Here is a 27,611-nt window from a genome sequence, read left to right as displayed (position 1 = left end):
GATAAACCTACAAATTGAGGTTATAACTTTCAAAATCAAGGTGTATAACACAGTTACTGAATTCAAACAAAGTTATGCCGAAAAATAGTTTTTTTTTACTACATTGTTTATGTTTCGTTGATTTATTTCTCACATCACGCAGACTCTTCTCTTGAAAACGCATAAAACTGGGCGGAGCAACAAGAACCGTCATCCCTGATTACTAATAGTGAGTGAATGTGCGATTGGACGAATTTGGGAGTTCCACAATCCAATGAGTTTCCTAGATTTGAGTAACGGGGCTACTGTCGTAAGGGGGCGTGGGGTGCCCGGGAGAGACCCTAGAGATAAACGCAGTCAGGAGCGCAAAAAACAAAACCACACACAGTACTTGGTACTTCTAGAGTAGAGGGTCTGCGCAGTCGTTACTGGTTAAACTTTGGCGCAGTACCTAATTGTTCATCAGTCCAAGGCGCAGTGTTAGATTTCTATACTTTATTTCCATATTCAGATCTGTCGTGTCAAAGGGATTTATTATATTTGACTCTAATTTCATCACGTGATATGACTTTTCTTTAACAACTCACTTTTTGTGTATACTTTTTTTCCCTTTTCTTTTTACGCACGAGTGTCGCCTCTTTACGCATCCATTAATCAGAAACCGGGGTGATGTTACTGGATGCAGGCCACCAGATCTCCGGCTTAGGGGTTGGCACGTTCACAAGGCATCACTCGAATGTGAGCGAGGCGCAGGAACGAGATATGAGTTTCATGGAATCGGCACACATGGGTGCGTTCAAACTGAACCACCCCGATCTGTCCCCGGGCCAGAGCGCAGGTTTTGCCCCCCAAGCAACCAGCTATTCTGCGGCGGCTCTTGGGGCGCATGCAGCAGCGCACGCTGCTTCGTACGCCAGCTCCACTTTCAACTCTACCAGGGAGTTCCTCTTGCGCAGCCGAGGGTTTGGGGATTCGACTCCGGGCGGCGGTCAGCACCCCATCTTCAGCGCCACAGCGGGGCCTCTCCATCACTCTCATCCAGAGGGTCAGGGTCACCTACTTTTCCCCGCAATCCACGAACAGCACGGGTCCCACCATAGCTCTCCAAACATCCTGAATGGCCGCCTCGGATTACCCGGTGAGGTTTTCGGGCGAACGGATCAATATCAGCAAGTGTCCAATGCGCGGGCCGATCCCTACAGTCAATATGGCCTAAATATGAGTATGAACATGACGCACCATCCCGGCGCTTTCTTCCGCTACATGCGACAACAGTGCATCAAACAAGAGCTCATTTGTAAATGGATCGACCCAGAGCAGCTTGGTGACCCCAAAAAATGCTGCAGCAAAACATTCAGCACTATGCACGAGCTGGTCACTCATGTGTCCACGGAGCATGTCGGCGGGCCAGAGCAGTGTAACCACGTCTGTTTTTGGGAGGAATGCCCAAGGGAAAGCAAGCCGTTCAAGGCAAAATACAAACTAGTAAATCATATCCGCGTGCACACGGGAGAGAAACCCTTCGCATGTCCGTTCCCGGGATGTGGAAAGGTTTTTGCGCGTTCGGAGAATTTGAAAATACACAAACGGACACACACAGGTAATTTCAGGAGCTTAGTCTATATAAAATATTCCTTTAAATTCAATTAGGCAATACATTAAAAGTGTTTACATTTCGTTACAAACTGTGAGACTTTCTATCGTCGAAATTCAAACTGTAAATGGTATTAATTTAGCTTTTTTTGTTTTGTTTTGTTTTTTGGCCTTGCTCTTCAATAATGTCAATCAGCATTTGTCCTATGTTTGTTAAACATCCGGTGAAAACTCATAATTCATTGCTGATGCTTTTGTAAGTGTGAATTGGTCTTTAATTGCAATGTGTAAATCGGGTTTACTGGTAGCCTATATGAGGGGCAAGCTCAGTGTATTCTGATGTAGGCCCATCACATCTGCTTCCTTTTTGGCCATCAAAGTTAACTCACTTCATGAGAGATTGATTGAAGTAGTAGCAGCCTATATACACCACTGCTTAAGGACATTAATTGTAAATGTGTTCTTTTGTATTATCCAAAGTCGTAAAACAAATAAATCTTTATATAGAACCTGTCTTGTCTTTCAGGAGAAAAACCATTCCTGTGTGAATTTGACGGCTGCGACAGACGCTTCGCCAACAGCAGTGACCGGAAGAAGCACATGCACGTTCACACGTCTGACAAGCCATATTTGTGCAAACTGTGCGACAAATCCTACACACATCCCAGCTCTTTAAGAAAGCACATGAAGGTGAGAATCGATTCCTTATAGCCGAACAATTGGACAGTTTGCCGACAAATCCTTCCTCGCAAATCAGAGTTTAGATGGAATTAACTATAATTGTTTGATGTCTTTTGTAGGTTCATGAGGATCAAGGTCCGGTAAACGAATCCTCTCCTACTGGAAGCTCCGGGTACGAGTCGTCGACCCCCTCCAGTTTGATCTCTCCATGCTCGGAGACTCACAGCACCATGTCGCCCGACTCTGCTGCGCTCAACGGCAGCGGGCATAGCAGCTTAACGTCCAGTTTTAGCGAGTGGTACGTTTGAGGACTCCGCCAAAAGTGACAAATAAAAAGAAAATATTATTTGTACATAGTAAATGAAGGTTTATGTTATCAGCATGCCTAAGATTCAGTGTTGCACTGTGGCTGATGTAAGCTGAGGAATATAAGCAATACAAATGATTTATAAATGAAGGCTGTTCTCTCATATGAAGAATTAAATGTCCTTTGGTACATTTTCTCCAAAGACGAAGAATGATATTTTTTTTTTTGTTTAACTGTAGAATTGTTTTACAGTAATGTCGTGTCAAGTTACAATGTTTGAATAAACTATAGAGCTATTTGACGTTAAATGATTGTCTTACCATATATGTATTAACTGGGACCCTAAGTGCCGAAGTCAAAAGTATGTTAAAATGGACACAATTTTGTGAATGTATTTTTTAAAATTATATTTCCATAACATATATATGTTATAGATGTAATTTTTTATAAAACATCCACTGCGTTGATTGTGAAACCTCTTGTTTTTAAATTATGGTGTAGCGTATAGCCTACTTGTTAAAAATACAAATATTAATGGAAAACTTCTTGATTAATATCTGTACAGAATTGTTGACTTTAACGTGTTTGTAAATTGTTTTCAGTTTTAAGATATAATTCTTTGTAATAACATGCCAAACGGTAAAATGAACGAAAAATATATAAAGACAATAAAACCAAAAATCAAACAAACAAGTCTCATTCGTTAATTCAAAAAGTGTGAAACTGAGATTATTTAATAATGACATAACCATATAGTCTATATTTTTTATTATTTTCTTTGAAATTGATTTCAGTTCATGTTACATTTCACATAGCAAGCACATCCCGTCCACGGTACTTCGTCTAAGCTTTTCCTAGATATAAAATTATTATTATTTAATTTCTTACATTTTAAAGCAATCAACTGAAAAGTGACAGGAAATAGGTTGCTTTGGGATAAAGTAGTAGGCCTAATGATTTCTTTGCAGTCCTTGTTGCGACCGTTCCAATTAGATTTTTGTAAAGATTTGGTGTCCATAGAACCCCATTTTTTCTTTCTTTCTTTTTTTAATAATATATATCAGACTGCGACGTAGACAATGCAGTTTATTTACATTTAAAAAAAATTGTTGTTGTTGCTATATTTAAGATAGTCTACAATTGGCTAAATGCTCACCTTAAGGAAAAAACTGTTTTTTAAATATTGATAGAGCAACATCATTTGTGTGAAAAGAAATAATAAAGGAAAGTTGTTTTGGTTAAAATTAGTAATAATAATAATAAAAAGTGGCGAGGGAGCCCTAAACCCCACACTTGTGGTAAAAGGCCCCTAGGGGGTTTAAAGTATATCATGGACATATAGGGACATAGTTATTGGTCAAAATGTGTCAATAAGCAAATACTTTTGAGACATCAAGATGCTTTTTTGAGAAATAAATTAAGATAATATAACCACTTCAGAAAAGAGTTAAGCAAGTTCTGTTAATTTCAATTGCATTTGGCATTTCATAACATCTCAAGTATTCTATAAACAAATTAATCTCCATTGTGATTGGATCAGTCAATGTGAAACCACTCTGAACATTTTTCTTAACATATATCTATTCACCCCACTTAAGAAAAACGATGTGTTTTATGGGGGCCTTTAGCCCCATAATTATTATTGTTTTTATTTTTATTTTTTACCCCAAATACAATCCTTTCACTTATTGGACAGTTATTATTATTTTATTTATTTATTTAATCACCTTGAACAAAACTGAAAAAATAAATAAGTATTTTGTCTCAAAATAAATGTGATAATTTCAGGGATTCTCATTAGTTACATTTGCAAAATTTCAAAAATTACTAGGCTAAATATTAGATCAGATTACCTCAAAATCAAACTTTATACATTGCATGCAATGTTCTCATGGATCAGGAATATTGCAGTGTAAAGTGACAACCAGGTGTTAAGGAAAGTACTGTGTTAGTATTTGTTGTTGTTTAGTGTTTTTTAATACTTTATTTTTATAAGGATTACCAAGATTTACAGAACCCCCCCACCCCCCACACACAAAAAAACAAAAACAAACTTAGAACAAATGGTCACCCTAAATTATACTATATTGTTTATCTTACATTCATGTATTCTTACATATCTTATATATATATATATATATATATATATATATATATATATATATATATATATATATATATGTAAGATATGTAAGAATATGCATATATATATATATATATATATATATATATATATATATATTGTTTGTTTTTATATATATACATATTGCTATTTGCACTTCTGGTTAGACGCTAACTGCATTTCATTGGCTCTGTACCTGTAGTCTGCACAATGACAATAAAGTTTAATCTAATCTAATCTAAAAAATTTATGTTTAGAATTCAGTGTTTGTCAGTTCAAGTTGTGTTAAGGTTTACATACAGGTATCAGACAAATCGCATAGATCTGTGTGGTTTTCAGGCCACACAGATCCCATAATAAAGCTTTTTTGTATTTGGTCCAAAAACAAAACAGATATCACTTAAATAATTTCCATCTTCCTCTCTATTGTATAAAATCATACATTACTCCTTTTGTCTCTTAACCATTTTCCCCAGTGTGACGAAATGTTATCAGTACACTGTCTCAATGGAAAAAGTTAGTGCTTCCATGTTGTAAATATTGTCTTCAATTGCTTGCATTCAAATTTTGTTGGAGTTTCTTCCTTTTAGCTGTTTAATGTTATGGGAGAATATATATATATATATATATATATAGCACCCGTTGTACCCTTTTTCAAATTTAAAAAACGAATAAACGGCCATTTTCAGCATCCTTTGCACTATTAGCTATTTTCCAGGATGTGTCTCAATACAAAATAAGGAAATAATTAATAATGTGATGGATAACTGAATTGGATAATTTTATCTAATCGCACATGGAAGCAATTTTAAAACAATCCAACAAGTCATAAGTTTCACGAGACGACCCATTTGATTAAAATATTCAAAACAACCTTTAACGCATGGTCATACATTCGTTCACGCAGATTTCAATAAATAGAAATACATCCGCGTTCAAGGTCACGGTTTTCATCAGGAACCTGTCGTGCCACTTTCAGTTTTTTTCTGCTCTCCTTGACACATTTCAGTCTCTGACACAGCTGAGCTCTGATTGGTCGAGAGGGGAAACACCCACACGTCTGTCTGTTATGTCATATGTGCGCGCCACACAGTCTCAGCAGTTCCAACCATTATGGCGGCTTACAGAAGCACTGCAGGCTTTTTAAGAGTTTTGCATGCGGCTAAGGTGAGCGTTTAATATCTGAAGTCGGTACATGATGGAAAGTATTTCATATAACGAACCTGAACACTTGACAGAATTATGTTCATAGCATTTACACGTTATCTGCCATAGTGGTCTGCATTGTCCTAGAGATCAGCGAGAATGTTCCCTTGACTTGTCATTCTGCATGGACAGTTTCATTGATTGGTAACTGTCCAACGTATTGTTTATGAAACGTCACTTGCGCCTTAATTGCATTAGGTGACCTTCATTGTTGTCAGAAAGAACTAGGAAAATATTCCCTTTTCACAAATGACTGTCAAAATGTTCTCATGTATTGTTCTCGCTTGCTGATGCAGCTGTCTTGAACTTATTTGTCCTCTGGGCATTTAACACGTTTTAACAAAATAGCACATATGTGCGACGAATATGTAGCTGTAAAATATTCTTACATTTTGATATTGAAACGAGGTTAATATTTAAATATTATTTTTATTATTATTATTTTAATGCCGTTTAGACTAGATCTTTGCGGCCAGTTTCTGTTTTTATGACAGACAGGCAGTCTGAATCTCTTTGCTGTACACTGTTGCAAATTCTAAATCAGAAACCTTGTTAGATCAAGTATTCATTTAAAACTTTTGCCTGTCTGAGCTATGTTCTTGTTGTGGGGAGTTTAAAAGTTTAATTCAAACTGATGGTGTGTTTTTGAAAGTCATTTTTGGTCAACCTGATGGGGTAAGTACACATGTTACTTTATAAAAAGTTTCAGTGTTTTTATAAATTCTTTTATGGTTTTGAAAGTTTTGATGGTGACACTTTTAATGTTTCAAAATTGAGACAGAAAACACATTCAGTGCCAGCTGTCATAGCAGGGCTAAAAAAAAGGATTATTTCTGGCCAGATCAACCTGCCAACCTGAAGCTGACAACATTTTCATTGGCCCTTCACAAAAAATTATGGATTTTATTTTTGAAACATTTTCATGAAAGATTTTTATTTATTTATTTATTTATTTTTAATTTAACATTGTTTTCTTCAACAAAAAAATAATAAAAAAAATAAAACATTTACAACTTAATTAAGTTTTTAATTTAGAATAATAGCTGGAAAACTATAATGTAACTCCATGACAGCTATAAATAAATACACATGCATTTTCTGTAAAACATACAATGCAAAACACTGATTTGTTGTTAGAATTGTAAATCAATTGTGTCAATCGTGATGTAATTTTTTAAATATTTAAATACATTATAGAAAAACAAGTGTTTCTTAGGCATAATGAGACATGTATATAATCAGCAAACGTAAGATATAGTGTCATCGCAGCACTGGCTGCTATTAAGCAAGTGACAGTTTTGTCAGCTGGCCCAAATCTCACACTTGCCCTGGGCCATCGGACCATCCTTCTTGTTAAACCCTGGATAGTCATTAATGAAGTAAACAGTCCCATTCAGTGGTTACAACACAGTCTCTTTGTCTTTTAGCATGTCTGTCTAATGCCGAGATGCAGTGTTTTAATCTGCCGGTACTCTACAGTTTATGACCCAAATGAGAAGGTAAGTCCTGTAATCTGAGTGTTTGGTGTTCATGTATCAGACTCTGAATTCTCTTGGCCACATATTCTCCTTTCCTATCATTTCTTATCATACCCCCTTTAAAAACAGCCTGTTGCATCCATGTAGCTTTGTTCTGCCATTATCCAACAATCAGCCTATGCCTGGAGGGGGTGTGCGTGTGTTGTGTGTTGTGGGGTTAGGGTAGTAGCAAGTAATAAGAGCAAATGGGAAATATGCTTTGAGTTTAGGAATGCGTTCTGGTGAAAGAGACGGAAAAACGTGTGATACACTTTTGCCCTAGGCCCATCTTGACACATGGTTTATAGGCAGTCACTCCCTTCAGTTTTTCCATAAATTGTTTACACGTGGCAGACAACATGAGCAAAGTCTATTGCTTTGATTTTTAGGCACACTAACTTCCACCTAAAGCAGTAGGAATACTCTAGTTTTTTCCCCATTAGATCTTGTGAATGTTTATGCACTTCCTGGATAAGATAACACTCACTCACATTTACATGCACTTTAGAAGTTTGATTTCAGTCAAACGAATTTTTTTTTCTCCTAATTTTAAAATGTCTTGTGAACGCTTTATTCAGACTGAAATCATACCAGTCTGATTTTAGCAAATTCATACTAACAGACCTTGGTAATGCAATTGTAGCTTTGCATAATCCAGCATCAGGGCTCGACATTAAGCATTGTCATGTGCTTGTCCTTCGGACAAGTAAATTGGTCATTCACTTGTCCGAGTAAAAAAATTACTTGTCCAGAGACAAAAACAAAAGAAAGGACTTAAAAAAAAAAAGAAAAAGAAAAGTCTATATCGTCATTATTTACACCTAATAGGGAGTAAGAACACAGTGCAGAAAGACGGTAAATCATTACTCACCCTCAAGCCTGTATGAATTTCTCTCTTCTGAGGAACACAAAATTATATTTTTGTCAGAATGTTAGTCACTGTCATCCTTTTTTTTCTCCTTTTGAGTTCCACGGAAGATAGAAAGTCAGACAGGTTTTGAACAACAAAAGGCGAGTAATGATGACATAATTTTTGGTAACACTTTACAGTAAGCTTCCATAGTATTTTACAGCATTTATCAATCTTAGTTAATGTTAGTTACTAAAAAAAAAAAAACCCACTATTGTTCATTGTTAGTTCATAGTGCATGAACTAATGTTAACATATACAAATTTTTATTTAAATGTATGAAAATGTGTTAATATGCTATATGTTGGAATTATCATCAACCAAGCTTAATAAATTATATAAAACTGGTGTTTATTGTTAGTTCATGTTAATTGATGTACTTAACTAACGTTAACAAATGGAAAGTGTTACCAAATTTTCATTTTTGGGTAAATCATCTCTTTGAGAGTATTCAAGTCAATTCTCACCAGTTGCATTAAAAACAGCTGTTTCATTTTGACAAAATGCAATGAAAATGTTAATAGATAAAATCCTGAGAACCTTGCTGCAAAATCAGTTATGTTGTATATTCAAAACAGATATGCATTTTAAGATAGATAATGTTTTCATTGTGTGTAATTTATTAATCAGAATCAGAAAGAGCTTCCACATACAAGGAATTTTTCTTGTTGACAGAAGCTTACAGTGCACAAACAATACAACAACAAGACAGAGATAATAATAAAAAAATATAATAAAAATAAAAAGCGATTAGAAATATAAGTATATATAGAAATACACAATAAGACCAAAAAATATATAGTAGTGTGACGAGGAGGAGGGAGTGGCCAGGCCGTGAGGGTACACGGCCGACACTGAATCAGCTGATCAGTGGGAGAGGGAGATAAAGGGGAGCCACAGACTCCAGTTCGAGAGAGAGAGAGAGAGACGCATGCACCGCACTGCATGTGTGTGTGTTTGTTTGTGTTTGTTTTATGTTGAGTTTGACATTAAAACTTACGTTTACTGTTCAGCCGGTTCCCACCTCCTCCTTGCCCATCCTTTACCTGTTACAAGTATGTACAAATACAAATCTGTTACATACAGTGCAAGGGAATGTAATGCAGAAGAGGATATGTTAAGTAATATAATTGACTAGGCTGTGTATTGCATGTAATTATAGTATCGTTTTTAATTGTTCATGAGATGGATAGCCTGAGGGAAAAAACTGTTCTTGTGACTGACGGTTCTGGTGCTCAGTGCTCTGTAGCGTCGGCCAGAAGGCAACAGTTCAAAAAGGTAGTGGGCTGGGTGAGTGGGGTCCAGGGTAGGGATGTGCGAGACTAGTCGTCTAAACGGTTCTGATGCTGCTAGTCGACACTGGAATTACTAATCGGTTAATATTTCCCCCCTTTAAACTGATCATCATTTTTACACATTTACATTTGGCTTTATATTTTTTTACAGAGGCTGCGCTTAAATTGCTGTCATATTAATTTTACATATTTTAAATAGAATTAATAATACAAATATTATTTTAAAAAGAAAAAGTTTCATTTCACCTCAGGCTGCGCATACTTCTTCCCTCTCTCACTCGCGGCGCGTGCACACAAATGTCCTCTCACTAGACAAGCAAACTCAGCAAAGGAGTTATGAAATCACTTCGGTGGTGGTGCAAGAGTCGGATTTCCAAACGTTTGTAAGTCCCTATGGATGTTTTCACATTTGAGTCTTCTTTACATCTGTACATGCTTGTACATAACTTTTTCAAGTGCAGGATATCAGCCTCAGGTGAGTCAAATCCTGGCTTTCACCAGACCATGTTGACGTGTTAATTTTGCTCATCACAAAATGTATGCTTTTGAGTAAGTAGCCTAGAAAATGACTTTATTTTCAACGTGGAGCCAACTTTAACGGGTTAAACTATCTTTTATTCTGTGTGCATGTCATGTTTAGAAAAATTTAGGTTTATTGTAGGCTACATCACAGGCCTATTTTTTCTATCCTATAGCTACTTTTTTTTTTACATCGTAACTTATTGGTTAACGTTCTTTACCGAACAGCTGTCATATTAGATCAGTGGCTAATGACGTTGTGAAATAACACAACTTTTCAGCGCATTTTTAATTTTTTTTTCTGTCGTAGATTTGGCTTGGTCTACCTGTTCATTATTTTCAACAGTGTCCTGACTGTCTTTTTCTCTCCAATTTGGGAATGCCCAATTCCCATTGTGCTCTAAGTCCTCATGGTGGCGTAGTGACTCACCTCAATCCGGGTGGCGGAGGACGAATCTCAGTTGCCTCCGCGTCTGAGACCGTCAATCTGCGCATCTTATCACGTAGCTTGTTGAGCACGTTACCGCGGAGACATAGCGCATGTGGAGGCTTCATGCTATTCTCCGCAGCATCCACGCACAACTTGCCACACGCCCCACCGAGAGCGAATCGCATTATTGCGACCATGAGGAGGTTGCCCCATGAGACTCTACCCTCCCTAGCAACCGGGCCAATTTGGTTGCTTAGGAGACCTGGCTGGAGTCACTCAGCATGCCCTGGATTTGAACTCGCGACTCCAGGAGTGGTAGTCAGCGTCTTTACTCACTGAGCTACCCAGGCCCCCCTGACTGCTTTAATATGTTAAGTGGTGAATTATGTTTAGAACAGGCTGGGTTGCTCTATTGGTCCTGCACTATTCATTCAATTGTTTTCAATAAATATGCCTGTTAAATATTCGCTAACATTGATTCAGTGAATGAGTGTCATGTTCTATAATGTACAATGATCATAATCCAAGGCGAGCACATCGTAGATAAATGCCCCTTTTTAGTGGAAATTAGCTTTGGATTTGAAATAGATTAAGTATTTTAAATGGGTTGCATAAACAAAGTTTTTTTTGACTGTTTTCTGAAGGTTGGTTCCTTTTTAGACTAGTGGACTAGTCGACTTCAAAATTTCCTTTTAAACGTCAGTGAAAGTAGTCGTTCAGCACATCCCTAGTCCAGAGTGATTTTACCAGCCCTTTTCCTCACTCTGGAAGTGTACAGTTCTTGAAGGGAGGGCAAGGGGCAACCAATAATCAACTCAGCAGTCTGAACTGTCCTTTGTAGTCTTCTGATGTCCGATTTCATAGCTGAACCAAACCAGACAGTTATTGTAGTGCAGAGGACAGACTCAATGTCTGCTGAGTAGAACTGGATTAGCAGCACCTGTGGCAAGTAAACTTCCTCAACTGGCGAAGGAAGTACAACCTCTGCTGAGTCAATGTGGGTCTCCCACTTCAGGTCCTGTGAGATGGTAGTGCCCAGGAACCTGAATGACTCCACTGCTGCCACAGTGGTGTTTAGAATTGTGAGTGGGATAAATGTTAGTGTGTTCCTCCTAAAGTCCACAATCATCTCCACTGTTTTGAGTGTGTTGAACTCCAGGTTGCTATGACTGCATCAGTGAGCCAGCTGTTCAACCTCCCTTCTGTATGCAGACTCATTGTCATCTTGGATGATGCTGATGAATGTAGTGTCGTCTGCAAACTTCAGGAGCTTGACAGATGGGTCATTGGCGGTGCAGTCGTTGGTATACAGGGAGAAGAGAAGTGGGGAGAGCACACATCCCTGGGGGGCACCAGTGCTGATCGTACATGTGCTGGAAATGAATTTCCCCAGTCTCACTAGCTGCTGCCTGTCCGTCACTGACAGACAGATGTGGGAACAGCAAGCTGGGTTAATTTATTCCATAGGAGAGCTGGGATGATGGTGTTGAAAGCCGAACTGAAGGCCACAAAAAGGATCCTTGCATATGTCCCTGGTCCGTCCAGATGTTGCAGGATATGATGCAATTCCATGCTGACTGCATTATAGTTTTAATATTATTACAATGTATATTATTATATACTTATTCAAATTGGCTGATTCACATGGCAGAGAAAATACCTCGGATACATGCATTAGATAGAGCTCTAGAAAGATGAGAGATGTAACGGATGCATAAGTTTGTTTTAAGCGCTTCTCTTCACTCTACAGATGGTATTATTACACAAAGCGTTTTTGCAATTTCTGCCTTTCTTGCTGTATTATGAGGGAGCGCCACGATGTGATGAGACAAAATTAGATCTTTCCAATGTTGCGCGCTTGCTATGAAGACCGCTTTGTTGATTATAAATGGGAGCAATAGTTTTATCGCATCACTCGCAGTTTAACTTAAAGCAAATGTGAAAGTATAAAAGATATTTAGTTGCAAATTTCTTGCATGCAATAACAGCAGTGAGTCTGCCACCCACTGATGTCACCAAACTCTTAGTATTGTCCTTTTGAGATGCTTTGCCAAGCCTTTAATTCAAACTGACTTCTTTTATTTGGTTTTGTGCCCTAATATGATGCAAAAGGTCATCCGGAAAATGTCTACATGACTTCCTCAGCTGACGTCATACATGTACTTGAACAGACAGATGAAGATTGTAGCTCGACAACACAAAAACCCACTTTAGCTTGATTATAAATGCGCATGTACTGACTGATTTAGTATTTGTGGTCTTGCATTTGATACAGTTTAATTATGATAGACATCCAAACAGATTTTGTTCAATCCCTTACAGAGTTTGGGCTGAACATGCAATTGTCTTTCTTTATCTCTTCTGGTATGTGTCATCTAAAAAGTGGCGTGTGTTGTGTTAAACAGCTTTCACTTACAGCTGAACGGGTTGAGGTTTGAAGCTGTTGTTTAGAGCACACACTGTGGACAAATCCGAGTGTTGACAAAACAAATGTCTTAATCACCCTGTTCCCTTTTCATTTCCACAGACCTTTGATAAAATCCTCATTGCAAACAGAGGCGAGATCGCCTGCAGGGTAAGTGTGTGTGTGTTCTTCAATACGAAAGCTCCTATCAGTGTTTTTCTTTAGGTAAAACATTAGATTTGTCTTTACGTAATTTTCATTTGAAATCAGTGGATGGGTGAAGTCCTGCATGTGTGACTACAAATGTCTGGTGTGTGGAAATCTAGTGAGCGAGAAGTCAAAGTATGATGTTCTGTGATGCTCCAGGAGTATTTCGTGTTTAATACCAGTAAAGCTCAATCAACAGCATTTGTGGCGTAATGTTGATTACCACATAAATTAATTTTGACTCATCTCTTCTTTTCTTTAAAAAAAGCAAAAATTAAGGTTACAGTGAGGCACTTGCAATGGAAATCGATTTTTGTGTTAACATTATACCACAAATGCTGAAGATTAACTTGAACCCTGAATATTCCTTTTAATTCTCTTCATTTCCATACATAGGTGATTAAAACATGCAAGAAGATGGGCATCAAGACAGTTGCAGTTCACAGTGATGTGGATTCAAGTGCGGTGAGAATAATACATATTTAAAAATACCATAAATTTGGAAATATAGGAAAATATATTGGTATTGGTAATTTCAGGATCCTTATGTTCATGGAAAACCTGGAAGTATCAAGAAATTAAAGAGTAAATTTAAATGTTTCAATAGGTATACTTGGCTCTAAAATATTTAATATATAATATCAACTTGAAACTTGAGTGCAATCTCGATAAGATTATTTAAAAAATTTCAGAATCGGTAGTCACAAAAAGTCATTGAAAATCTTGAAAATTCATTGATAAAAATGTATGGGAACCCTGTCCATCAAAAACTTCCACATCACTCCATACTAAAATCAAATAAATTAAGTGACTGTAATGCAGTATAGGTGTATTACAAATCATTTGAAATGATTAAATAGATTAGCTGAAGCAGACCAGTAATCTGGAGGCAATCTGTTACTAATTTCTAAATAAGACCCCACTGCACTTTTACAAGCATTGCAAGATAAACCAAAGCTTTTGCATCTCTCATCTTTATCTTTGCATGGAGTGTAATCCTCTGTCCCCATGATTGATAGCTGTCAGTTATCACCTCCCCTATTCCATATGCATGAGAGTTTGATGGAGGCAGTGTTTTAAACTCGACTCTGTGCCCCTGCTGTGTTCTGTGCTGCATTGGGGAGTGATGGGGGGTTGGAGGTGGGGATCGTTTGCATTTGATTTGCAGCATCTAAAGAGCATCTAAATGAAGATGTTTAAACAGAGCAGTGGGGGATAATCTGGACTCCGTATGGGGGAACAAATTGATGTCAGAAGTCCATATACTGACCTCAGGATTGATGTTTAAATATTTTACAAAGATGTTCCTTACATAGGATCTTTTTCCAGCCCCCATTACTCTTTTAATTCTTATGTATTTTTCTATAACATCATGAAGTAATTGATTTAGTGTGTAATTTCAAGTAAGTGTTTCATCACAGGTAGTGGAACTGGGCCTATAGGCTGTTTCATGTCCTCTCTGGTTAGCAGGGTAGGTGCTGACATAAACAAGTAGTTTAATAGGCTTCTGAAGCAAATGTTGGGAAGCAGTTAAGTTTTGCATCTCCTTAAAGGTCCCAGACAAAGTGCTGTAACTGTTTTAAATGCTCATTAAAATCATTAACGATAAAGATGGAAGCATCTCTGGAGATATGTGGTATATAAAGCTTGTTTTCAAAACCTAAATCAGAACTTTTTGTAGTGTTAATATTTTTTAAATTTAAAGGTAGGTAATCTGAGTAGTTAATTAAATTAGCAATGATCAAATATTCATTTATCCATAATATTATTGAAAACAGAGAGGTCAGTTTATCAAATAATAAGTTATTCAGATATAAATAAAAAAATGCAATTAACACAAAACAATCACTTGAATACACCTCTACTATGATGAACATGAACACAATTTCTGAGTTCAATATTATTTTGATGGGGCTTAAAGTGGTGCAACCGTCTGGAGACAGTTAAAAAAAAAAGAAAAAAAAAAAAGTCTCATTAAAAGAAATAGTGGCGTAATGTTTAAAAATGGAACAATTTTGTTTTGAAATACTATTAATATTTGAAAAACCTTGTCCACCGAGTTAAAGTGCGGGTAGCCATTCTGTTGTCATGTCAAAAACACCCCCATAAAACACAGAAAAATCCTCATGACTGTGTCTAAAGTCTTTAAAAATATCCGATATTTAGATTTTTGTGAAAAGACACTTTTTGTTCAGGTCAAATGGAGTGAACTCACGTGTCATTCAAGGTGCAAGACCAGGATTTTAAAACCGTACACGACTGTTTAAAAGTCATTTTTAAAGTCATAATTTGTTTTTCAGAAAATGCTACAAATCTACGAAATAAACACGTGTTTTAAACTAGATTTTTAAGATTTTTCTTTTTAATCACCTCAGACAACCTTATTGGGCTCATTTGAATGTCCAACAAGCACTCCAGATGTTTGACGGAGCTCCTACAGTCAACCCTGGTTTGCGTCACCTTCATTAAAAGTGAGAAAAGACGACTTCACGTCTCCCTCTTTACGCATGTGTGGAAAACATTAGCAGAGAAACAGCAGTTGGTTAGCGGGTCTTTTCCAAACCTCCCCTGTTGATGCAGTTGTCAATATTAATGCTTCCCCGGAGTGAGGTCTGCCACTTCATCAGCTCACAGTCACAGTTGCCTCATGCCGTGTTTATTTGGTGAGAACTTGGCCACACAGACGTTGAAATGTATTTGTGCATTCTCCGATGAACACGCTGTCATTGTCAGTAATAAAAATGAGTTAATTTAGATAATATTATAAATGACAGGTAAATTTGAACTGGAGAATGTTTTTATGTGGGTGGGTGTACAGGTTTGGTTATACTTGTGAGGGCCAAGATTTTGAACATGTCGTCAAAAATATTATGACATTTTAAAATGGTCCTCACTACTTGAAATGCTAATAAATCAACCAAATCATGTTTTGCATCAAATCTAATGTCAACGGGTTTCTGTTAGGTTTAGGGCTAGGGTATAGTAAATATCATTATATAAATGGGTCATTTACAGATAATGGCCAAAGTATGCTTCAGTTTTCAGTGATCTGCTACGTCTCACACACAGTATGCATCACGCTTTAAGGTTGTAAGAAAGGATAAAATTAGAAATAGTTTAAAATGTCACGTTCGTAGAAATTTCATCTTTGTGTCCATGTTGTTTTCATAATTTTTTTTAATACATTTATATAATTTTCTACAAAAAAATAAACAATTTAATGTCTTGAAAATTTGAGTGGTGTATCAGGTACAAGGTATTACAATACCTCCCTCGCACATTGAATACACATACATGTACATAACTTAATCAGTAATTTTTCAAACCGTTCTCAAGGGAAAAAAAATTTGGGTCACAAATATCAAGAAGTTTCACTCCATTTCACCTAAACAAAATGTGCCTTTTCATAAAAATATCGAAATATCTTATTTTTTTTATTTTTTATTTCACAGTCATAAGGGTCTCAAAGCGTCCTCTCTTGTTTTTCTGTCAGACAACAGGATGGCTACCTACATGTTGGTTACACTTTGATTTGGTGAACAAAAGTTTGTTCCCTTCCAAATATCCGTAATAGTGCTGTCCAGTCGATACATTTTAATTGTGATTTATTGCATCATCTTTTCGTAGTTAATCGCTGGAATTTGGAACTGCTGAAATTTGACTCTAAATATACTTATTTTCCTGTCAAATTGCATTTATTTCCTCCTTAGGAAAGAAAACAAAACAATATTTAACGATATAATGCTTCATTAACATTTTCCAAACAAAGCCTTCCATAGTTTAAAGATAAAAATGCACTAAAACAGCACCAATTTAAGGAATATTAAATGCTTCGCAAAGTCTTAAGTGGGAGTTTGACTAACTGAAAGAACTAGTCCTCACATAGGTTACATATTCATTGCAATGAGCATTAAATCTGTTAAACTCTCATTCTCCTCTGCAATCGGGCCCGACAGGACCCGAGAACCGGGTCAATTTTTCAATTAGGACTTTGGGTGCAGTTCGGGTTTGTATGAATGAAAAAATAAACATGCTTGCCGAACTTGTTTCGCACACGCGCTCTCGCTCAAAGATACGCGCGAATGGACGAGTTAGGGGCCGTTCACACTAACGTGTTTTTGCGCAAGTCTGTTCTGTTTTCCCATTGTTTTCCTATGTAAACACATGCTGAATGAATGTCTTTGACATTTGCACTGCGTCTCTTTTTCTTCAGTGTCACGCGCAGGACCGGCACATTTTAAACACCATGTCAAGTTACAAAAATGCATGTTGAGACACCTGCGCTCTGTTTCATTCTTTGCTCTGTGTCTAAATTGTGACAACTGTGCTAAAAACAAAGACTCAACAATCTGAACAAGTTCAGGCTGCGTAGAGGGGACTGTTGCAGTGTTTCATATTATTCCAGATTGTTCTGTACCAAGTGATGTTTCAGCAAATAAATGGTGAGGCAATGCTTTTTTCCCCTCTGCTCTAGTGTACTAAGGGGCTACTGTGCCATGTTAAAACTGTGTAATGTAAATGTTTACTGTTTCAGTACTGTTACAAATGTTGCCTATATGCTTACATAAAATACAGCCTATTGCAACAGTACTTGCTAGGAGAAAAAATTAGATAGTAAGCGATTTCGGGTTCGGGCCGGGTTCCGGCTTAAAATCTGATGGTATTGTTCAGGCCGGGTAGGGTCGGGCCACATGGTCTCGAGTACATGTCGGGTTCGGGTTTCATTTTAAGGCCTGTGCAGGACTCTACTTCTCAATATTAATCACCTGGCAGACTGTGGCTATCCTCTTTGTTACAGCAATTGTGAAGCTGTGTTCATGATTGGCATCAGCGCTGCTTTGAACTCCACATGAAAAGTGCTTACAGAAAAACTTCTGATTCTACATTTTGGTGATAGTTAAGACTTGCCGTGCCTCTGTGGTAATTAAAATGTGCCTTAATTAGGTTGAAAAATACTTGATTCCTGTCACAAGTTCCATCTAGGCTTGTTTTGTACAACAAATAGCGTTAAGTGCTCCTTTTTCCATCACTTTATCACTGACACTGGATCACTGCTATGTGTGTTTGTGGTGTGCATCAGGTTAGTGACTCCAGCCAGACACATCGCAAAGGTTCCATCTTTCCTACCTGTGTTTATGCTGTATTAACAGTAAATGCATAATCGGTATTAAGAAAAATTAACGAGTTAAACTTTTTGAATTAATCGTATGTGTTAACGAGTTAATTTTGACAGCGTGTTTTTCCTCTTTTTTTTTTTTTTTTTTTTAAACTTCTGCCAACATGAATCTTTTTCAAGAATTTGAGTTTTTGGGGGGGTCTGGGTAGCTCAGCAAGTAAAGATGCTGACTGCCACACCTGGAGTCGCAAGTTCGAATCCAGGGCGTGCTGAGTGACTCCAGTCAGGCTTCCTAAGCAACCATTTGGCCTGGTTACTAGGGTGGGTAGAGTCACGTTGGGTTAACCTCCTTGTGGTCGCTATAATGTGGTTCTCGCTATCGGTGGGGCACGTGGTGAGTTGTGCGTGGATGCCGCGAAGAATAGCGCGAGCCTCCACATGCGCTACGTCTCTGCGGTAACGCTCTACAAGCCACGTGATTGACTGTCTCAGACATGGAGGCAACTGAGATTCGTCCTCCGCCACCCAGATTGAGGCAAGTCACAACGCCACCACATGGACCTAGAGTGCATTGGGAATGCCAAATTGGGGAGAAAAAGGGAGAGAAAAAAAAGATTTTGAGCTTTTAATAAGATTTATTAGTATTTTACTGTCTCTGGACTTCAAGCCCCAGAAAAAATATCAAAATGATTTCACACTCAGAAATTGAAAAAATCTTCATCATAGTAGAGGTGCAATTGTAAAAGTAATTGTCTTATGTGAATTGCATTTTGAATAACTTAATAGATCCAGATCCAAAAAAATTGGCCCAAATATCATATCTAAGTAGGAAAACCATTGTGTCCATGAGAGGTCCTCACTAATATAACTTGTGTGAATGTGTTCTTCAATTCCCTCAGATTCATGTGAAGATGGCTGACGAGGCTGTGTGTGTTGGTCCTGCCCCTACTAGTCAAAGTTACCTGAACATGGATGCTCTCATAAACGCCATCCGGAAGACTGGTGCTCAAGCTGTAAGTGTGTGTGTGTCTGTAAAACATATATGCATTAAGTACATCATAGGGCACTCCAGCAAAGTTTGAGCCTAATCCAGGATAGTGTAAACAATGCTATTTATGATCAACTTGGTACACTGGTTAAGTTATTATCCATAAACATAACTGAGTGATACAGTGGGGCTGTTGCTGAATAATGCTTTTCAATAAAGAATTAGATTAGAAAATAATTTAAATTGTTTTGTAAAAGGTTACCTCTCTCTCTCGAAAAGGTTCATCCAGGCTATGGATTCCTGTCAGAAAATAAAGAATTTGCGAGGAGACTGGTGAGTCTGCCTTTTCATTACAAGAGAAAGAATGAAAGAAGTTTGGAAAATGAATTGCTGAATATTTAAATGACTGTGTTAGAGTTGGGGGAGAGAACCATTTCATTTATTGTTCTCCAACAGCCAGTGTCCCTCCCACACACACACACACACACAGTTTTTGTAATTAACAGTTCAGACCCCCCAGTAGTAATTTAATTAAAGGTGTGAGTTCTGAGGTGAGAAGATTATTTGCAACCCAGATAAAGGGGAAAAGGCCAAAAGGGTCATTTGATAAAGAGTTCCAGTTCCACTACACCACCATATTCTTTTAGCTTTCTTGTATATTGAAGGACAGTGCAGTATTTCTTATGACATGGCTTGTGCTGTAAGGTACCAGTTCATTAATAAAATATTGAATGTAATAAAGTTGTTGTTTAGGGTTAAAGCTCGATATTTAATAATCTCAACCCCTGTACCCCAAAATACACAAGCTAAGCTCTTCAGTACTAACAAGTACAAGTGCCAACCTCCAGCTGAGCCTCAGCGTTGTCATGGCAACTATACTCAGAAGCGAACATCTTTTTTTAACCCTTTCAATTGATTGTGACTAAATAAGGACATGCTCAGTGTCGGTGCAGGCCTCAAACACACTCTGAGAGCTCACATGGGGCCGCAACTCTCTGTTTTTGATCTAGATATGTTTTGCTTTTGGGATGCCAAATTTCTTCTCCTCTCTGTTGTTACACTTTGCTGAGTTTTCCGTGTTAAAGAACAGAGCAAGGAGGAACAGACAGCAGTTTTAGAATAGAGGCAAACGAAAATAACATGAGATGAGAAGGCATCTCTCTCTCCTTTATCTGCTCCACTGTCATGCTTATTTTTTGTAAAATACAACTTGGTTGAAACCACCATAGACATATATGCATGTTCCAAAATTAGTGGTTAGTGGTCAGTCAGTATGGATTCTTCAATGGCTGATTTTCAAACTTTTTCATTTGGTAAACCCAATCTTATTTGGCTACTTCCTTTCTATGCAACAATATATACAGTGCATCAGGGAAGTATTCACAGCGCTTCACTTTTTCCACATTTTGTTATGTTACAGCCTTATTCCAAAATGGATTAAATTCATTATTTTCCTCAAAATTCTACAAACAATACCCCATAATGACAATGTGAAAGAAGTTTGTTTGAAATCTTTGCAAATTTATTAAAAATAAAAAACGAAAAAAATGACATGTACATAAGTATTCACAGCCTTTGGCTTGACACTCAAAATTGAGCTTAGGTGCATCCTGTTTCCACTGATCATCCTTGAGATGTTTCTACAACTTGATTGGAGTCCACCTGTGGTAAATTCAGTTGATTGGACATGATTTGGAAAGGCACACACCTGTCTAAATAAGGTCCCACAGTTAACAGTACATGTCAGAGCACAAACCAAGCCATGAAGTCCAAGGAATTGTCTGTAGACCTCCGAGACAGGATTGTATCGAGGCACAGATCTGGGGAAGGGTACAGAAACATTTCTGCAGCATTGAAGGTCCCAATGAGCACAGTGGCCTCCATCATCTGTAAATGGAAGAAGTTTGGAACCACCAGGACTCTTCTTAGAGCTGGCCGCCTGGCCAAACTGAGCGATCGGGGGAGAAGGGCCTTAGTCAGGGAGGTGACCAAGAACCCGATGGTCACTCTGACAGAGCTCCAGCATTTCTCTGTGGAGAGAGGAGAATCTTCCAGAAGAACAACCATCTCTGCAGCACTCCACCAATCAGGCCTGTATGGTAGAGTGGCCAGACGGAAGCCACTCCTCAGTAAAAGGCACATGACAGCCTGCCTGGAGTTTGCCAAAAGGCACCTGAAGGACTCTCAGACCATGAGAAACAAAATTCTCTGGTCTGATGAAACAAAGATTGAACTCTTTGGCCTGAATGGCAAGCGTCATGTCTGGAGGAAACCAGGCACCGCTCATCACCTGGCCAATACCATCCCTACAGTGAAGCATGGTGGTGGCAGCATCATGCTGTGGGGATGTTTTTCAGCGGCAGGAACTGGCAGACTAGTCAGGATCGAGGGAAAGATGAATGCAGCAATGTACAGAGACATCCTTGATGAAAACCTGCTCCAGAGCGCTCTGGACCTCAGACTGGGGCGAAGGTTCATCTTCCAACAGGTCAACAACCCTAAGCACACAGCCAAGATAACAAAGGAGTGGCTCCGGGACAACTCTGTGAATGTCCTTGAGTGGCCCAGTCAGAGCCCAGACTTGAACCTGATTGAACATCTCTAGAGAGATCTGAAAATGGCTGTGCACCGACGCTCCCCATCCAACCTGATGGTGCTTGATAGGTCCTGCAAAGAAGAATGGGAGAAACTGCCCAAAAATAGGTGTGCCAAGCTTGTAGCATCATACTCAAAAAGACTTGAGGCTGTAATTGGTGCCAAATGTGCTTCAACAAAGTATTGAGCAAAGGCTGTGAATACTTATGTACATGTGATTTTTTTTTTTTTTTTTTTCTTCGTTTTTTATTTTTAATAAATTTGCAAAGATTTCAAACAAACTTCTTTCACGTTGTCATTATGGGGTATTGTTTGTAGAATTTTGAGGAAAATAATAAATTTAATCCATTTTGGAATAAGGCTGTAACATAACAAAATGTGGAAAAAGTGAAGCGCTGTGAATACTTTCCGGATGCATAGTCTATTGTGATTTACTGTATATCTCCATATAATATAATATATAATTATATAATGAGGAGATTTGTGAAAGCACATCAACGCAGCTTAAAACAATCCCATCCGCTCTGGTGCGTATATCATCTGTGTACTGTCTTACACTCTGCAGTGTAGTATATGCAGCGTGAGAGACTACTGGCACAGTTTCTGTCAGCTGCGCAGATTCTCCTTTGAAATAATTTGCATGCAGGCAGGAGGGAAATACATAAAGGGACGTCGTCACAGCAACTACGGACTCACATTGATCAGTTGCCTAGATGTAGTTGTAGATAGTGGTTGTCCGATATGAGTTTTTTAATGGCCGATGCCGAAATCCAGAGAGCAGGGTGGCCGATTGGCTGATATACAGTATCACCCAATTTAATATTGTAAATAACAAACATTAAAATTGTAAAAAAAAAAATATATAAACTCTTATTTACCACTATAAAATTTTCACACAAAACTAAAAAATATTATATTTTAAATGGTAGATAGCAGTTTCTTCAGATTTCTGTTTAGTCCTCAAATTTCAGTAATATATTTGCACATGAAGAAATTAATACATTAGGAAGAAGGAAATAACAGTACACACAGTAGTCCAGCAGCCATGGATGGCATGTCCACATTAGCAATCACATTTACTCAAAAAATACAGAATCAAACCAAGTGTACATACAGTGATGGTGAAAAAGACTTTTACTCACGTGCTCGTGCGGGTCCACCACGAGACTCAATCTCCTGACTGTTTAAACGGCCTGGATCGCCTGCTTGGATTGTTACGGAGTGACCATCACGATTTGTGTATCAGAGGAACTTTTGATCCTAATCCTGAAGTTTTTGATTCTGGCTGATGGAATACGCGCTTCAGAGGAAGATGTTAGATGAGCACTCGACTTTCGTGAGCTTCGTGAATTACATCTGTTTAAATGAGATATCTGCATATTTGCAAATGGTATATAATAGAAGTTTTATTGATATTTGCCTTTATTATTAGAAAAGAAAGTTAAAAGTTACAGGGAACTGTTGAGGAAAGACTATTAGAATATGTGCTTCAGAGGAAGATTTATGAGCGCTCCACAGGATGCTGGATCTGCTGAAGTTGTGTGAGGTTGGGTTATTACATCTGTTTAAACGAGATATGTGCATATTTGCAGACGGTATATGATATTCGTTTTATTTATATTTGCCTTTTTATCATTGGACAAGACATTTAAAAGTTATAGGGAACTTTTGAGGAGAGAGGGAGAATGAAACAGGCGAGCACATTATCATTATGCATCTGCCGCGGCTCTGATATGCGGACCCTCCACTGTGCTGCGGCACACTAGTGTTATCAAATTCCACAAAATAAATAAATGCATGAAAAAAATATATAATTTCAGGGATCCAAACTCCTCACCTTTCAGAGAAATTCACCGTTTTGAAACCATAATCGGTCACTTTTGTGATTGTGAAGAACAATGATTAATGTGCAAAAGTGACTGATATTTATACACGTTAAGGGTCTTTCACATGACTCGCGTCAGCGCTGCAAAGTACATTGAAGTTTATGAAGTGACGCCACTTTACACCCAAGTGTTTTTACATACACGTTTTTGCTTCAGTAATGTCTTTGAGAGAACTAAACAACAAGAAATATTTAAAAACTGTTCAAATTTGTGAAGAGACATTGAATGTCTCATAATTTCTTTTAATTAAATATTACCTTATCGTTTATGAATATCAGAGACACCAGTTATTGAACTAATTTAAATTCACCAAGAAATGCTTTGACCTAAACATAAACGAGTCCTTTTATTACTATCTGCTATCAAAGCAACTGCAAGCTTTTTTTCTCTCTTCCAAATACATGTTTTCAATGTTTATTGTGGATTCCTCCTGCTTTTTTACATGGCAGACTTGTAAAATCGCTCCTGTGACGCTTTCTGCAACTCTTGTCATGTGGAGGGCAATGCGCCGCTTGACGCTGGCAATGAACAGAGCGTTGATGCCTCAACTTATGTGAAATGCGATTTTACAATGACGAAAGAACATAATTGAAACTCAAAATTATTATTATTTGTCTATTATTGTGGTCTTTTCTGATAATAGCCATGCTCAGCAGTTTAAATAGGCTACTGTAGGAAAATGATACCATAGATCTGCTTTGTATTTATAATTCTTATACTGAAGTCAGTAGATTTGTAGCCATGCAAGTTTTAATAAAGGAGAAGGTAAGGACGTTATTGAAACTCACTATTATTAGACTATTATTGTTGTCTTTTTGGATGAAAAATAATGCTCAGACTGAAGGAAGACTATAGATCTGCTTTGTTCTTTTAATGCTTAAACACTATAAAGTCTCTTGGTAGATTTCGGTCATGAACGACTCAAAATGATTCACTGACTCACTCATAGCACATAAGATGCTCATTTGTCGCCACCTAGTGACATTTTCAGAAGGGGTCACTGAACTAATCAGTTAATAAAATTGAACAAATTTGTGGAACAGAAGCAAGCCTCACCAAAATACTCTTTATTTTGCAGCTAATTCTGCACAATTGTAAACTTGAATAAACTTGAATCACTAAAATAGCTGGAACTGGTGCTTTTAGCATATTCTTTAAAAAAAAAAAAAAATATCCCCAGAAAAAATTTTTGTGGACCAGTGATTGTCTTACCTTTTTAGCCCCTCATGAGTTTGCATCCCTGTAATTTGTTGTGGCATTGCACGAACAAACCTACAAATTAGAAAAGAAGCAAATTTGTTGTTTTTCATTACCCATTTAGCGCTCTTTCCACCTGTGACCTCGCACAGCGTAGCCTACCTATGTGACTTGTTTTTTGTTTTTTTTGCATAGCCGAATTTCAAACATTACAAGTAAACACGCTACTAAGATGGACAGAAAACATGGACAAGTTCTTGAAAAGGAAAAATATTGACAATGGATAGCCTATGTGGGATAGTGGTGTTCCGTATAATTTTTTCGTTGTAAAAAGTGTGCCGTGGCAGAAAAAGGTTGGGAAACACTGATTTAAATGACACTGTGTTGCACACCGGTCTATTATTGTAGTAACACGATGGCATGTAATAACAAAACAAACCGTGACTGGTCGTTTACTTGTCTCAGTCACTACACGTGCAAGCAGGCGATTCTTGGCGCCCTCAAGAAACAAATCGGCCAAACAGGAAAATGTATCGACTGATGCCGATAATGAAAAAAGTCAGAATATTGTCCGATATATCGGTCGACCACTAGTTGGTAAATCAAATTTTTAGATACAAATCTAAAATGAATGAGCATTTCTGGTGCAGTTTTAAGGCTTTTCTCGGCAGAGCATCCCGGGTACGGCACGAGACCCATCTTCTTGGTGGTAGCTCGTGAAAAGAACAGTGGCGTGCTTCTTCGCTCCGTAGTACTAGGATCTTCTCCTTGGGCAAGAGAGAACAACCCTTGAGCCCCCCTCATGAGGTTACAACTTTCTTGATTATACCTTTTGCACACGCCTTCTCCATCTAGATGTGCTAATACCATCCTTCATCTCTCTGTAAGGATCCAGAGTAAAATAGATCCTCAGTACCCCAATGCTGTTCGCAAGGAGTGATTAAAAAGGGGTGACTTGTTTGTCGTAAGTTGCGACCCATGTTGGTGGAGAAAGAGATCCTGGTGCCTGAAAAATACAATTTGCTGCAGCTGCCACTATTTCAACACTGTACTTTGGCTCATACTTCACCTTGAACAAACCAACAATCTCGGCAGAGCATCATAATGTTAATCAACAGTGAGAGTCTGTTAAAAATTCATCATGTCAAAATAAGTGTTAAATGTTAAGCTGTCGGGGACCTGCAGCAACTCGGCTGAACCCAGATTTGTTTTATGTCTCTTCAAGGTCGTCGACTTCAGTGTGGAGGAAATTTTGCACTTTAACCATTTTATTCTGCGGTGAATGAATCGCAAACCACTTTTTTCTTTTTTTTTATACATCGACTTTATTAGGGAAATTAAAATCTGCATAGAAACTTTTGATTGTACAAACAGTTTTTTGAGGGATTTTTCATAGTCCTTAGAATTACAGTAGGCCTGCAGAATTCTGATAAATGTGAATAGTGCCTGACAGTGGTAAATTGTTTGAAACCTGTTTGTTGCTGCTAGTGGCACAGAAATTACACAGTTACAACTTACAACTTTAAATATAATTGTATTTTGAAATCGTTTTCAATCAATGTCTTCCAGCTACAAATAAAGAGAATAGAACACTTCGTACAGTAAGAAACTGTTAATTAGTTCATCTTACCATGTACAGTGACAATTAACTATGGTAAATGTAATTTACGGTAAAAAAATGTTAATGTTTTTTATAAGTAAAAAGATTTACCTTATACAGGTGCATCTCAATAAATTAGAATGTCGTGGAAAAGTTCATTTATTTCAGTAATTCAACTCAAATTGTGAAACTCATGTATTAAATAAATTCAATGCACACAGACTGAAGTAGTTTAAGTCTTTGGTTCTTTTAATTGTGATGATTTTGGCTCACATTTAACAAAAACCCACCAATTCACTATCTCAAAAAAATTAGAATATGGTGACATGCCAATCAGCTAATCAACTCAAAACACCTGCAAAGGTTTCCTGAGCCTTCAAAATGGTCTCTCAGTTTGGTTCACTAGGCTACACAATCATGGGGAAGACTGCTGATCTGACAGTTGTCCAGAAGACAATCATTGACACCCTTCACAAGGAGGGTAAGCCACAAACATTCATTGCCAAAGAAGCTGGCTGTTCACAGAGTGCTGTATCCAAGCATGTTAACAGAAAGTTGAGTGGAAGGAAAAAGTGTGGAAGAAAAAGATGCACAACCAACCGAGAGAACCACAGCCTTATGAGAATTGTCAAGCAAAATTGATTCAAGAATTTGGGTGAACTTCACAAGGAATGGACTGAGGCTGGGGTCAAGGCATCAAGAGCCACCACACACAGACGTGTCAAGGAATTTGGCTACAGTTGTCGTATTCCTCTTGTTAAGCCACTCCTGAACCACAGACAACATCAGAGGCGTCTTACCTGGGCTAAGGAGAAGAAGAACTGGACTGTTGCCCAGTGGTCCAAAGTCCTCTTTTCAGATGAGAGCAAGTTTTGTATTTCATTTGGAAACCAAGGTCCTAGAGTCTGGAGGAAGGGTGGAGAAGCTCATAGCCCAAGTTGCTTGAAGTCCAGGGTTAAGTTTCCACAGTCAGTGATGATTTGGGATGCAATGTCATCTGCTGGTGTTGGTCCATTGTATTTTTTGAAAACCAAAGTCACTGCACCCGTTTACCAAGAC

The 27,611-nt window shown here is 37.9% G+C and overlaps 2 protein-coding genes across 2 annotated transcripts in view; both read left to right on the top strand.

Moving 5' to 3' along the window:
* The first annotated feature begins 402 nt into the window (after window positions 1-402).
* On the top strand, window positions 403-2,897 carry zic2b (zic family member 2 (odd-paired homolog, Drosophila) b). The gene is made up of 3 exons (XM_051702533.1): window positions 403-1,579; window positions 2,099-2,262; window positions 2,373-2,897. Exons 1-3 carry the CDS (start codon window positions 649-651, stop codon window positions 2,559-2,561), a joined length of 1,284 nt encoding a protein of 427 aa, XP_051558493.1. The 5' UTR covers window positions 403-648; the 3' UTR covers window positions 2,562-2,897.
* Window positions 2,898-5,768: 2,871 nt separating this feature from the next.
* pcca (propionyl-CoA carboxylase subunit alpha) overlaps window positions 5,769-27,611 on the top strand; it is an 87,472-nt gene continuing 65,629 nt past the window's right edge. The window contains exons 1-6 of the mRNA XM_051702486.1: window positions 5,769-5,849; window positions 7,316-7,387; window positions 13,087-13,134; window positions 13,567-13,635; window positions 19,186-19,299; window positions 19,554-19,607. Of these exons, the coding sequence (XP_051558446.1) occupies window positions 5,796-5,849; window positions 7,316-7,387; window positions 13,087-13,134; window positions 13,567-13,635; window positions 19,186-19,299; window positions 19,554-19,607 (411 nt within the window). The 5' untranslated portion in view covers window positions 5,769-5,795. The remainder of the gene's footprint in view (window positions 5,850-7,315; window positions 7,388-13,086; window positions 13,135-13,566; window positions 13,636-19,185; window positions 19,300-19,553; window positions 19,608-27,611) is intronic.

Source organism: Myxocyprinus asiaticus, chromosome 7 (genome assembly GCF_019703515.2).
Source record: "Myxocyprinus asiaticus isolate MX2 ecotype Aquarium Trade chromosome 7, UBuf_Myxa_2, whole genome shotgun sequence".
Taxonomy (NCBI): domain Eukaryota; kingdom Metazoa; phylum Chordata; class Actinopteri; order Cypriniformes; family Catostomidae; genus Myxocyprinus; species Myxocyprinus asiaticus.
The sequence above is the reverse complement of the archived record's forward strand: the minus strand, read 5'-3'. Positions and strand labels throughout refer to the sequence as shown.